Source organism: Watersipora subatra, chromosome 11 (genome assembly GCF_963576615.1).
Source record: "Watersipora subatra chromosome 11, tzWatSuba1.1, whole genome shotgun sequence".
In the NCBI taxonomy this organism is placed as follows: domain Eukaryota; kingdom Metazoa; phylum Bryozoa; class Gymnolaemata; order Cheilostomatida; family Watersiporidae; genus Watersipora; species Watersipora subatra.
Genome location: NC_088718.1, coordinates 2,356,448 through 2,371,682, shown reverse-complemented (window position 1 = coordinate 2,371,682; position 15,235 = coordinate 2,356,448). Strand labels below are relative to the sequence as shown.

Here is a 15,235-nt window from a genome sequence, read left to right as displayed (position 1 = left end):
GGGAGGCTATTTATTCTCATTTGGCTCTTTTTTCTTGCAACTATATGTATGCCTGTGCAAAAAAGCCAATTGAGCCAGTCTGTGACCTTTCATGTGACCTTTTGCGCCATGTACATTTTCACAAGTACATGTTGGTTAATAAAATGTACTTGAAGTAATAGTATAATTTTTGGCGATGCGTAATGTAGGTTTTCCAGCTTTGATCACAATTCTTGCGAAGTGGCCTGTGGGAAAAGTTGACCATTGTTGATTTGGGGCAAGTTGAGCATGCTAACTTGCCCCGGTGTGTTTATGTACATATATGGAATGCTTTACCATGTGTTACAATAGATGGATTCTCTACAGTAAATGCATCCTATATGGGCTAAAGTAAGTGGTCAATCTTTTCGATTTTATGAAAACTTGAGTTTGACTGGAAAAATAATGCTGCTCATTGAAGTCCTGTAGTAAACACACCGATGATGTAAAAGTCCATTTGATTGTACAATGAACAAATAAGTGATAGCCATTTACGATTGGCCTGCTCATCCTGACCCAATCTCCCTTACCTCAACATTTCTTAATAAATAAAGGCTCCACTTGTAAAAAAGATAACCGAGATAAACAAAGAAGTGTAGCACAGTCGGTTAAATGAGTTCATGTCGCCAAAACCCAAATTACATACTGTTAGACAAACGAGACACTCCTTCACACTTCAGTGCTCAGTGTTCAAAAACTTTAAAGGTATTCAAAGCCCACCGTCTTCTGTCTAGGGATTTTGATTTTAATCTTGTTGGAATTTCTTAACCAAAAACAAAAAATATTGAATGATACAATAAAATTTACCAAAAAGTTTTTAAGCTAAAGTTTAAAGCGATGCAACTTATAAGAGAATTGGTATTGTGCAAAATCTGATAGCATGAAATATAATAAAATAAAGCCAATATTTCACAAAACATCAAACTTAGTTTCAATCCTTCTTTATTACTAGAAAGTAACGCAAATCACACGGTAACAATAGAAAACATTATGAGTAGATTGCGAACGCAAAAACTGGCACAAATATCTTTACCGCCAAGAGAGATGGATTACGTCGAATGTTTTCTACAAAGTAAATAAAGTTGATATAAAATGAAGCAAACATTTAAAAAATGTACGCTAGAATTGGCCTCGGAGACCAAATATATACCTTATTTTATCATATTGTACAAAAGAGTAATCAATAATGAAGATCACACGCTAGATGTGCCGACACAACGCGCATTCTACCAACTGTCAAACCTCCATTTTTGTATTTGAAGGAGTATTGTGCGCATCATCTAAATATTTTACATATTAATAAAGAGCTCGAACACTTGAAGCTAACCAAAGCTAACTGGTAAAATGCGATTTCCAATTTAACGTAAATGTTTCCAATGCACATTTTAGATATTTGTTTTTTAATACATGAAAACTATGTCACTGTGTTTGTCGTTAGGAACCTGCTATCAGAGGCAGCTGCGCAGCTACAGCCTACATCGACTAAGTCATGTTTTATTTTATGTTATTTGGCATATCTACATACCTTTCATTACTTGTAAGATACTTTGTGTACAACATCACGTTGACTCGTGACACCGTTGAGAGTTCCGGTTCGCGCGTTTGGGAGATAGTCGTGTTTTTCAGAGCTCTTCGAAAATTTCTAGATTTCTTTTTACAATTTCTTTCACATACCTTTTATTACCCCTTTTTATTATCCTTTATTTATATTTTATTAACAGTAACACCAACAGACAAAATACTTTACTGTGGACAGGCAGTTCGGCCGCTTTGGGCACTGCCTTTAAATTTTAAATTTTTTTTGATTTTTGTTTTGACATATGATGATGCCTACGGGCAGGACTAGTAGTAGGGGCTCAGTTTCCCAGAATGGTCGAGATTCTCCATGCAACTCTCCTCGTTCTAGTAATGGCAGTGTTGCTAAATCAGTGTGTTTGGCTGGCTGCAAGACTTCTGTGCTCCCCAGTCAAAAAGCATTGCTGTGTGATTTTTGTGACCTTTGGTGCCACCTTGAATGTGATGATCGAGTGTCAGCTAAGCTGTATGCAGAAATGCATCGCAGCCAATCGGATGCAGTATTGTATGTATGCAAGACATGTAGGAATACTAATTTTAAATCGAGTGCAGCTGCAACAAAGTTAGCTCACAATGAGGACACTTTATTAGAGATTAAGACCATGGTAGCAAACATTGAAAAAAAAGTGAATCATCAGGAACAAACTATTGCTTCCTTTGATGAAAAGATTCTTGGAGTCCAAACAAATAGTTTCGCTGAAGTGGTGAAATCCACTCAGCAAATCAATGAAATAGCGAAGAGGGTAGAAAACACTGTTAACAAACAAGAAGTTCAGAATAGAAAGGTTAATGCGATTGTATTCAATGTAAAGGAAGATCACAGTGATTCGGTGGAAACACTGATGAACGGACTTTTAGATGAACTGTCACTAGACAAAACATTTCAATCGGCCATGAGACTTGGTGGCAAGCCACAAAACAGTAGCAAGTATAATCGACCAATAAAAGTCTCCTTCCCAAGTGAGGAAGACAAATGGACATTTTTAAGGAGGCTAAACTCCATAAAGCCAGGAGGGGTATTTGGGAAACTTGACTTAACTCAGGAAGAACGAAAAACTGAGAGAGCTTTGGTAGATAAGTTGAAGGCAATTAGGCAACAATCACAGGAAAAGACATTCAAAATAAAAAACTGGGAAGTTGTGGAGGTGTTGGACCAGGGGAAACTAAAAACTGTTTTCAAATTTTCTACACCAATATTAGATCAATAAGGGGCAAAGCCGCCGATATATCGGACCTTTCGATGGAGTATGATGTTTTATGTTTTACTGAAACTCATCTGGACAGCGTGGTCTATTCTAGTGAACTTTTTGATAGTCAATATTTTACTGTTCACCGAAGAGATCGAAACCTTCATGGAGGTGGTGTGTTGATTGCTGTCAGAAATGGAATCTCTCATAGAGCAGTTTCTTTAAATTGTGATACAGAAGCAGTAGCGATTGAATTCACAGAGCAAAGGCTTTTAATGTTTTGTATCTACAAGCCTCCAACTTGCATCGATCCCGATTTTTTAAATTTTTTGGAGGATTGTAGCGGTATTGAAAAAAGTTTGCTAGTTGGCGACTTTAACTTTCCTGGAATTTGCTGGCAAACAAACCCTGCTTCAGTGAAGCCAGAGACCGCAAATAAGGTTCTTCACAACAAATTTGTCAGTGACACACTCTCATTAGGATATACTCAACTAGTTACTGATCCAACCCATGTTAAGGGAAACACTCTTGACTTGCTGATGACCACCCACCCAGGCATGGTGGAAAATCTAGAGATATACCCTAATAGCTTAAGTGATCACAACATCATTACTTTCTCAATCAAATGTGCAAGATCAATTAAAAGTGCTGCTAAGACTACCATCCTATTATATGATAAATGTGACTTGGTTCAATTCGAGCAGTCTCTTGGTCATCTTTTGCGTGATTTGAAACATGCAGTTACCACTAGTGTTTCAATTGATGAACTATGGGACATGTTCGAAAAGAGCTTTATCCAAGCTATTAACTTATCGGTTCCAACTAAAGAGATAAGGAATGAAAAACATTTGTGGTTGAATTATAGTATAAGGAGAAAATCTCGTAATCAGAAACGACTTTGGAAGAGGTTTAAACAATCGGGTGATAATTTTTTGTTGCAGAAATACAGAAATGAACAAAGGAAGTATAGAAAGAGTATACAAGTAGCCAAAAATGACTATCTAAAAACTAAAGTTTTTGCACCATTGGAACAGGGTAATTCTAAACCCTTTTTTAGACATATTAAATCTTTGAAAACCAATACATCTAGCATTGAGTCTCTTGCCCAACCAAATGGCGAGTTGACAGAGAACTTGCCACAGATTACAAACCTGCTTAATGATTTTTTTCAGCAACAATTTTGTCAGTCTGAACAACTGTTGCATGTCGAACAGTGTGAAAACTGGGCCGCCGATATTACAGCCTTGGGCGTTTTAAAATTGATTAACGATCTTAAAATCAAAAAAGCCCCCGGTCCAGATGGTATTAATGGTAATATGTTGAAATTACAGCCCGAAAAAACTGCAGACTGCCTAACTATTGTTTTTAACGAGTCATTAAGGCTTGGTAGAGTTCCCACAAGATGGAAAGAGGCTAATGTGGTACCCCTTCATAAAAAGGGTGACAGAACAGTTCCAGGGAATTACAGGCCCATATCACTGACAAGCATTCCATGCAAGATTATGGAACACATCATTTTACATAAACTGAATAGCGAACTAGATCAAATAATTAGCACCTCTCAACATGGTTTCCGCGCTGGGCTCTCCTGTGAGACTCAACTGACATCTACCATTCACTCAATTGCAAAAGCTTTGGATAGAAAAGTACCAACTCATGCTTTAATTTTGGATTTTAAAAAAGCCTTTGACAAGGTCCCTCACATGTTTTTAATTAATAAACTGAAACGCTACAATCTTAGTCCTTTTTTAGTTGACTGGATTAAACATTTTTTAACCGGGCGAACTCAAAGAGTTACGATAAAAGGGGTAAATAGTGAGAGTCGTTGTGTTACAAGTGGGGTACCCCAGGGTTCTGTCTTGGGGCCTAGATTGTTTTTGTTGTATATTAATGATTTGTCTGAATGTGTTGATTGTAATATTAGTTTGTTTGCGGACGACACTATAGTTTATGCCTCAATTGATAATTCCTTTACTGTTGTCGACTTTCAGAATAGCATAAACGCTGTCTTCGATTGGTCTCAGAGGTGGAAGCTAGAATTTAATATTGAAAAGTGTAAGGTGATGTGTTTTTCAGGTTCTGCATGTTCTGACGACCAGTTGCCATATTTTTTAAATGGAAGTTTGTTACAGTTTGAAACCCATTCACTATACTTGGGAGTGTGGCTATCTAGTGACCTTTCGTGGCAGTATCACATCGATTGCAAAGTTAAAAAGGCCAGTCAAATGCTAGGATTTTTAAGGAGATCTATATCTAGTGCACCTAAAGCTCTCAAACTACTTGCATATAAATCCTTTATTAGACCTATTTTGGAGTATGGATGCCAGGTGTGGGACCCGTACAAGAGATACGAGGTTGACCAGGTTGAGGCGGTTCAGAGAAAGGCTGTAAGATTTATTTGCAATGTTAAAGGTCGCGATATTGGTGTAACTGGCTTAATTAAAGACATGAACCTGGAGACGTTAGAGGAACGTAGAACCAACTTGCGTAAATGTTTGTTATATAAAATGATCAGAGACGCCTGTTCCGAGTCTCCAGGAGCAATATCACACAAGTTTCCTGAGCTTTTTAGTAAAAATAAAAATGAAGATCATTGTACCACTAGAAGTCAGCGTGCCTCGCAGCCCATGAATTTAACCGCAAATAACAACAAGTACCATAATAGCTTCCTTCCGAGAACTATACGAGATATGAAACTCGGAGATATATATGTCATACAATAAGCTTTATTATTTTTTGTTTTTGAGGTTGTAATTTTAGTCTATACTTTTGATTGTACAAACTTGAGGCCTGCACAATATATTCATATGAATATCTGCAGGATCTATTTATACCGATACCGATACCGACTCGGTCGTGAATCGCAACATAATTATATATCGCGATATATAATTTGACTGGCCTAACATTTTCTAATGTCTACAAGGATGAAATCCATTTAATTGTAGTTGCTCGTGAGAATAAAAAATGACACATTTTTATGCAAATGATTCTGACATATATTCAAGACAATCAAATAACTAAGTGGTAGAAAGGGAAACAGTCCCAACATCGACAAGTCCGAACCTAGACAAGTCCCAATCTCGACAGAGGTTGGTCCGAATCTCGACAAAGGTTGGTCCGAACATCGACAAAGGCTGATGCAGTTTTACGATAATTTAATCTTCAACAAATAATAAATGTCTTTTTGCAGTTCTATCCTCACTTCAAAAAATCAAAGCTACTCACTGAAGTTTAGATTTTAAATAAAACATTTTGCTAGCACAACAGTCAACCATATTTATGATTGTTACTTGTTTTAGCATTCGTTCTATATTTAGGTTGGGCAAAATATTGTTAGGCCTACATAAGCTGGGAGTGCTGCATTAAATGGATCACAAGATATTTTTTGCGCAAATAAATCTTTTACATATAAATCGCTCATTTACTATGAAAATAGTAGATGGTAAAATAGTAAAACTGCTGTCGAGATTGGGCCAACCGTTGTCGATATACAAACTCGTCGAGTTTCAAACCAGTCGAGGTTCGGACTATAAACCGGTAGAAATGATTAAAATCTGGTGCACTAATACTACCATCGAAAAGTGGCTGTTAGTACGTCATCTCACGCAGTAAATTTCAATTGTTTCACTAATCTCTTTGTTAAGACTGATTTGGTTTTTAATGTAGTTAAATTACCCCTGTTTGAGCAAGACATGTGATGAGACTATTCAGAATATTAACCGAAAATGCACCATTATATCAAAAATTGCAGAAAATAATATCTGTCTAACACTAGTCTAAGTAGATCGCACTTATTATTTTTTATTCTTTTTCACAATCATACACTATTACGTTATTATTTAAGTTCAGCAAATCAATTTTCTCTCCTGTCTTCTGTAATGGCCTCTCAAATAGTAAGATATAGATGGTTAGTATAAAATTTCTAGTCAAGGAGAGGGGCACATAGGTAAAGCAGAGAAGGGCGGAATTGCCAGTTATTAAAATGGATTGAGAAACTTCGCTTACCTCATTTTTCTATTACTGTCAAACTACCTCTAACTAAAGTACATCAAAGGTGAATGCGATCTCATGCAAAAAAATTAAACTACTGTGATTGGCTAGCCAGTAATATTATTGGTGACATGAGTTGCTGCTCGTTTAGCCTCAATTAAAAGTATCCTAAACACCGAGTCCTGTTGAAAAATTGATAATTTGAATGAATGAAAGGCGATCTATTTATTTGATTTTTTTTTAACTTGACTAATTTAGAATGTGTCATATTGAACATTGAATCATAATGCTTTGGCACCAAATTTTGCTAACTGTTTTACAGCGAGTTGTAATTTGTAATCTTTGTCATGATCATTATTTTCAATCTGTTTAACAGACAGTAATTAGATGCTATCTTATTAGCTTGGGAGCAACTACATTTTGTTGTTTTAAATTAGAGCTCGTGTAACTATATTTTTGTTTACAGATTTGATTGATTATGTTTGTGTGAAAGCTCAAGCAAACTTTAACTGTTACAAAATTTTGCAACTATTGATGTGGCACAGTTCAATCTTGAATGACTATAACACGCAACATCAACTATTTGGCCTCCTTTGGTCCAAGATAAGCTCATCTATTGCAGTTTAGTGTTGTAACAAGTAAATCTCTAGAAAAAGTAAGTTTGGAGTCACTTGAAAATAATTTTCTTAAGCCTATTCTTATGCTTGTAAAGCAAACTTTCAAATATAGCTTAGGTGAATAACTAAGAACAAGCAGCTTTTGTATGTGCGTTTTTCCACTTCAATTCAGTATCTTGGCGATCGCTTTTCACATTACACATCTTGTCTTTTTTGAACATTGGCTGTGAGCAATATAAAAAAATTAAAGGTTGCACAACTCTTCATAGTCATGACATCTAGGTTGTGTATCAGAATTTGCTGTCATTTTTCTTCTAGCATTCATACTAACATGGTGACGCTTTTTATTCATTTAGTCAGGTTTTAGTAACAATTATTTATTGACTTTTTTGATACTTTTCACTTACTCGTGAGAAAATGAGTGAATATGGTTTTACTTAGGTAGAGGTCCAGGTAGTGATGTCATGTTCGACATGTTACTATATTTGTTGCGACCTGAAGGTTAACTGACAGCACAAATTTTTATTGCATTAACAGTAGCGGATAACATTATTGATTTGTTTGAACTTCGATTAAGTACCAGGTTTTATCAACATTTTTATGCCGCAAAAGTTAATAGAAAGATTGTTTATCTGCAAAATATCGACAGGAGACAGGTGTGACGCTATATGATTATATCAGTTTTGCTAAGTTTTGAACTAGATCTTAAAAGAATTATCCATCAAAAATTCTAATTTACAGAAGAAGCAAGCATGCGCTCAGAGTTTTTTAAGATGTTTGGTGAGAGTAGGTACTTTTTACAAACAGTTTTTTAAATTTCAAGTTGGTGTAAAGGTGTTTATTGCTAGTACAATCAACGAATGATACACACAAGTCAATTGGTGTAATTTTATAACCGCTGCTAAAAAAACAATACAGACATATAGGTGCTCTAGTGCAGTAATAAAATTTCACTTCAGTTTCTGACTTGGCTGAAACTTTATTCGAAATTTGCTTTGGACGATGAAGCACACTGGAAAAATACCTATCAAATTTGCGGGCATGGAAGCTGTTAGTGATCCAGCAAGGAATGACAATGGAGCAGTTGATATTTATGCCTACTGATGATTTATCTATTTATCTGTGATGATTCGTTCATTGAATTCTTATGAAAATAATACAAAGTTTTATCCAAACAATTTTATCCAAACAAAATTGAGTTGCAGGGAAGTTATATGAAATGGTTCAGAACATGACTGGAAGATAATTCTATACAAAATCAATATATACATATATTACAAGCTTAAATGTAACAGCAAACATCTATGAATATTAAGTACACAAGATTTGAAGGTGTTTCATCATGTTCTTCTGTGTTGTCTACGCAAGGCTCACTCGAGTTCTAGCATTGCTTCCCATTTTGCCACCCTAAAAAATTTTCTAAAATTTTAAATGATTTCGTCAATTTGCTTTTACATCATTGAAAAATGGTAAAATTTTATATGTTCATGGAATTGATCACTACAAATCTTTCATTTCTCGGTGGGCTCTTTGAAATTTGTTGCTATATCAACCATGACTAGCGCTTCTACTTGTAATGGTTGTGATGTTTAAAACGGTTTAGCGCTTGGCTTAGCCATTTTCTGTTTGCTTCAATCACAACCTCGTGCTCTATTGCTATCAATATCCCATCTCATTGTTGTTACATTTCTATAGAATAACCTAACAGGGTTTTTGTTTTATGGACATGCTTTAAAATGGACTTATCAAAAGTTTTTCGGTCACATTTTTCAGAGTTTTAGATCTCTTTATATTGAATTCTTTTGATTGAAGTCTGTCAGTGCTATTGATTATTGATTATTGTTATATTGCGGATGGCAAGGTCTATCGTTGTACCTATTCTTGAGATAAAATGTATGCAGCTAATAAATAACAATATAAAACTTTTATAAGCTTATAAAAATATAAGCTTCCCAACAAATAATACTGCAAGATATTAGAGACTTGATATTAATAACAAATGCTATCCCTTATCTTCACTCATTATTAACTCTTTACTACAGAACTTTTTGCTCGTTCTGGTGGAATTATTTCATGTTGAAATTTTTTACTAACATACACTTGGTATCTTTGCTGTAAATGCTAGATTTTCTGTCATAGAGTTTTAATCTAATTAAAGTTTTTTGGAATCAGCAAAAAATTCTGCACAAGAATGCATTTGACAAACGGAAGCCATGTTTGATATCTTTTTTAGTTTGGTGAATCCAGTTGCCAAAGAAAAATAATTGTTTTTGCAGTTTGACAAAAACGCAGACCCCCATTCCCTAATATAAAAATATAATTGTCCGAAATATCGGAGGCTTAGTGTTGAAGGTTTTTGCCAGCAGATATTCGTTTAGGTCACTATTTACATTTAATTTTCTTTCACTCTACACCAGTAATAAAAAAAGATTACACTGTTAGTTTTGAGTAAAAAATCTAGTTGGTTCATTTTTTCAGGAAATGATGACCCACTATCCTATATTTATTGTGGCAAAATTTTGGGTGGATCTGTTAACCTTGTGATCCGTGGTCAATGTTTTTGTATAGGTTCTAAGGCGAGCCGTTATGAAGGCTTTCTGTGGCAAAAGAGTTAATTACCTACACTCAGTTTTCCTGACAGTAAAATGGTATAAAGTTCGTTGACTGTCATACTAAATTTAAGGCCGAAGCATATTTCTGTTGATCTGTTTACTATTTTTATATTATTATGCTTTTTAGTTTGACTATCAACCTTGACTCTGTGTGGCTACAAGATGAATAGACGAGATGATCGTTTTTCCAATAGAAATTCGTTTGGCCGACCCCAATTTGGTCACCATGGTCACTCAAACCATGCAAATAAGCCTACAGGGCAACAGGCCAGCAAGTCAAATACAGCATCTCCAAAAACAAACTCCAACCAAACTCCTAACAACAAACCCGATGAAAGTAGGAATGCACAGCCCACTAATGTCACAGAAAATAATGTAAAGGCGGAACCAGGGAATTCAGGAGACGCGAGCAAAGAAAAAGCAACATCTCCTGCTGTCAATAAAGGCTCATCTGCTAACAAGGCAACCCATGACCAGGATGGAAAGAAGAGATTCACCGGTAAGTGGTTATTGACTTGAAACTAACTTGAGCTAAACTTAAAAGACTTGAGTAGGAATCATGACAATTTTAACCTGTTCACTGAACATTCCAACTACTTTACTTTTTAAATGTTGGTCAAGACAAACAGTTGGCAAACAATGATAAAAAATGGTTAAGAGTGAAACAGAAGACAATTCCGGATTTTTTGCTTGCTGGATTGTCATGGACAGTTGTTTGTGATATATGAAATCCATATAAAATGAATCAAACCCTATAAATTTGCTATAAATAACATTGAATGAAAGTCTTCCCATTGACTGTTAACTTCACTACTTTACTATATCCGGCGTTCCTTATCTTTGATTGAAGCAAGTTTTATTTCACCTCCGCTAACTCTTGGAATTAGTATTGCTTTGAAATAATCATTGGATTCTTCAGCTCAACTTTCTGCCCCTATTTATTTTCACCTTGCTAAACATTGAGTTACATATGTGTCACTTATGTCGCAAACCAAGGGGTTTCTCTGGCAAAAACTTCAGTTGAATAAACTTATTTGCAATGGATGCAGTTGTAACATAGTTATGACTCATAACATAGAAATGGATATGTATGCTTACAATCCTTTTTACTTCCATCCATAAAACTACATACTTCTAGCTTACACATTTGATTTACAGTTCATCTTTAAACAAAATGATAGCAAGTAGAACCAGTCAAACACTTAAATTTATTGTTTCTTAAAAAGGAGCCATTTGATATAATATATAATACATGAGTTTCATATGTTCCGTAATCTCTTGTATTGTTGTACTAATAATTCTCATAATGGAATATGGAAAGCGTGAGAGATTGCAACATGAATCAAAGCAAGATGAAATGGCACGAGAGGATAACTACTCTATGAACTGTCTTATATTTCAACTCAGCTACTCCGTGTACCTGTACTATTATTATTACTCCCTTTATCGGCACAAGCCAGCAGTTCAGCAACTTTGAAAATGGTAATACTCCAGGTCAGCTAATTAGACCACTAGTCAATGTGTGACTATCTTGTATTTCACAACATTTGAGAGACACGGAGACTGCGCACAAAGGTCCTGTGTCATTGCGGGTTCTGATAAATAATGCGATCTTGAAGCATATCTATATAAACTCTCATGAGAATTGATTTGTGCCACCAACAAAGTGTTCTAGAATTCATTTGAAAAGATTGCCTACCTTTTGGTAACATTTATACATACACACACCACAGAATGAGTTTTTAAATTGTTTTTCTGATCAAGACAAAACAGCTGCAAGGTGTCGTGTACTCTTTCACTAAACTGCCAAGTATGGCTGTACCAGGTTTATATAATTATTAACATGTGTACCAGGCTTTACATGTATAAATATGCGCGACCTTGACATTGACAGCAGTTTGTCAGTCTATTCATTCCATTTTCAACCTTTATAAAAGCTGACAGATCTGATTAAGGATGGCAGCATTTGTCAGATATTTAAAACTGAGTGGTTTTTGTATAGTAACTTTAGCCATCCACTACTTTTGATTATTTGCATTTTACTATTTCTTTAGTCAGTCTATGGTAGAACTGAGGAACAATGTAAAAACATCTCTATGTGTGGTTGTACAGATTCATTAATAAGACAGTGTTAGTATTTTAATTTTGGTATACGAGCATGTGTGTGTGTTATACGTTGTTTGGTGCTAAGAAATCAGTAGGAAATTACTTTGAATCAGATCTTTACACATATATACTAGCTTGTGGTTGCAAGAGGTAGTATAGTGATCCCTCGCTATATCGCGCTTCGCCTATCGCTGCTTCGCGGAGTTTTAATCCTTGCGCAATCTTCAGTGGAAAAAAGACGTTGAAGCGGAGTCAGGACGAAGAGGCGCAGCCAGAGAGACTGTAAAATGCGCGAGTGACAATGTTTCGTACCTTGTATTAATTACTATATAAAAATATTGTTTTACAACACCGTTCTTTAAGCTATTATAGTTATTTGTCATAAAATGTTAATATTTCTATTTCTTTAACACATGTTGGGCCTGAAAAGAAGTTTTATTTTTTGTTTCATTCTGCAGTTCAGTATTGCATCATAAAATCACAGTAAAAAATAAAGCTGACTACTTCGCGGATTTCACCTATTGCGGGTTATTTTTGGAACGTATCCCCCTTCGATAAACGAGGGTTCACTGTAATTAAGTTTTGAATTGTAAAAACTTTTTATCAACTGTTTTAAAAAGAGTGTGTCAAGGGTGTGTCATGTAGCGTTGGCGCTAAAAAAATCAATTCTGATGTGCAATGAAACCCAGACAATTAACAAAAGTGAGCTAAAAACAAATTAATCGAAAAAATCAAAAATAGAAAAAATCAATTAATTTAAATCGAAAAAGTCATGATTTTTTCCAACAGACATGAAACATTTACTGTTACAGTAATCACGTGGTCATATTAATTTTTGTTAAAGCCAACTTCACATTGTTTCCTTCCGTATGCCCTTTATGTGATGGTACAATCAAATGCTGGTGACTAGGTGTTTTTACTGCAGCCGCCTATGCAAACCTTTATACTGCAGCCGCCTATGCAAGCCTTTATACTGCAGCCGCTTATGCAAGCCTTTATACTGCAGCCGCCTATTCAAGCCTTTATATTGTCGTATAAATTAAAAAACTCATTATAATCATGTTTATAAAGTAACTAGAGCAGAATAATTGTTATTTGCGGTTTTTGTAATATTTACAAAGTTTAACGCAACAGAGTTTAGTAACCTAGTAGTAAACTTTGGGGACTTTTTAGCTATTGTGTCATGTGTTGTTACAGCTGTGTGCAAGAAGTATGTTTTTCAGCAATGCTCTTCCTGAAAAATTATTTGTGATAACTATTCCTTTATAATTCATGACTATTTTTGTAGCGAGATTCATTTTTCTGTGACTAAAATATTGTTTTCCAACATCTTTGGACAACAAATATCAATGCTATAGTAATACAGCATCCATAGTATTAAGTTCCTCTGGTTAGTTTAGTAGCTGGTCCTCTTAATACCCACAAGGGCATATTCTGCTTTTCATCAAGCTGCACTACTGTGCATGCACAATCAGGCCTGTTACAGGAGGAAATTACTCCTTGTTAAAATATGCTTGTATGATCCATGAAATATAAACTTACTCCCATTTTATTCCGTTTGCACAAGTAGCTATAACGCTACAGAAGTACAATAGAGGAACTTGTTATTGGCGAGGGTTGATATTACTGACAGTAATATTTATCTGTTTTAAAATTGATAAAATGATACATTACGCACGCGTAATGTATTATTTAGCATTATTACATTGTTCTACACACGTGTAGAACAATGTAATAACGCTTTAAGATTTTTGTTGTTGATGAGGCAGTCATTCATTTGTTCAAGTTGACAACTATACTCAGATATTAACTTCACACATCTTCACTCCTTCAAAGTATTTGTATAATCATTCAAGTAGTTTGTAAAAACCTTATTCATAGGGAACAACATATAAATATTAACAGGGAATAACATCCAGAAAATGCAGCACTCAAAGGCCCTGTCTGGATTACTGGTTTTGTCAGCCATTTTGCGCAGGGTGTCTCTAATGGCTCGGATGTGTCCCCTTCAAAGTTGCTGTGCGGCTCGGATGCAATGATTGCACTCGGATTGCACTCTGATGCACTGATTGAAATGCATTTCTTTTAGTTTGTAATCAACATCTTTATTTTAAGGTCGCTGCCGTCTTTTCATCGGCAACATACCTATCTCGCTGACAGAAGAGGAGTTTGTTGAGCTGATTCGGCCATATGGCGAGTACGACGACCTTTTCCTCAACTCCAAAAAAGGATTCGGATTTGTAAAAATGGTAAGGATTGCTGTGTAGTTCCACAACATTGGCTTTACTATTGGCTTTACTATTGGCTTTACTATTAGCTTTACTATTGGCTTTACTATTGTAAAACTTGTGTGTTAGTATATATATACTCGCGGCAATGTATATATATCTAGTCATCACAAGTTCCACAACATTGGCTTTACTATTGTAAAACTTGTGTGTTAGTATATATATACTCGCGGCAATGTATATATATCTAGTCATCACAAGTTCACAACATTGGCTTTACTATTGTAAAACTTGTGTGTTAGTATATATCTACTCGCGGCAATGTATATATATCTAGTCATCACAAGTTCCACAACATTGGCTTTACTATTGTAAAACTTGTGTGTTAGTATATATATACTCGCGGCAATGTATATATATCTAGTCATCACAAGTTCCACAAAATTGGCTTTACTATTGTAAAACTTGTGTGTTAGTATATATCTACTCGCGGCAATGTATATATATCTAGTCATCACAAGTTCCACAACATTAGCTTTACTATTGTAAAACTTGTGTGTTAGTATATATATACTCGCGGCAATGTATATATATCTAGTCATCACAAGTTCACAACAGTGTATAATATACATGTGTGTATATATATATATATATATATATACATATATATATATATGTACATATATATACATATATATATATATATAGTTATAGTTATAAAGGCATATATATATATATATATATATATATATATATATACAGACCAACATCAAAATGATGAAATGCTCTATATTCCTTTTGTTTAATTCTGCATCTATATGCTAGCTGATCATCTTCTAGTAGTTTTGGCCAATTTTTGTGGTTGCCACTTGCTTAGCAAAAGAGTCCATCAACCGGAC

The 15,235-nt window shown here is 35.0% G+C and overlaps 1 protein-coding gene across 1 annotated transcript in view; it reads left to right on the top strand.

Annotated features, from left to right (window-relative positions):
- Positions 1 to 1,250: 1,250 nt before the first annotated feature.
- The window catches only part of LOC137408280 (non-POU domain-containing octamer-binding protein-like), a 36,698-nt gene continuing 22,713 nt past the window's right edge, over positions 1,251 to 15,235 (top strand). Inside the window, exons 1-3 of the mRNA XM_068094737.1 lie at positions 1,251 to 1,357; positions 10,130 to 10,501; positions 14,224 to 14,357. Of these exons, the coding sequence (XP_067950838.1) occupies positions 10,165 to 10,501; positions 14,224 to 14,357 (471 nt within the window). The 5' untranslated portion in view covers positions 1,251 to 1,357; positions 10,130 to 10,164. The remainder of the gene's footprint in view (positions 1,358 to 10,129; positions 10,502 to 14,223; positions 14,358 to 15,235) is intronic.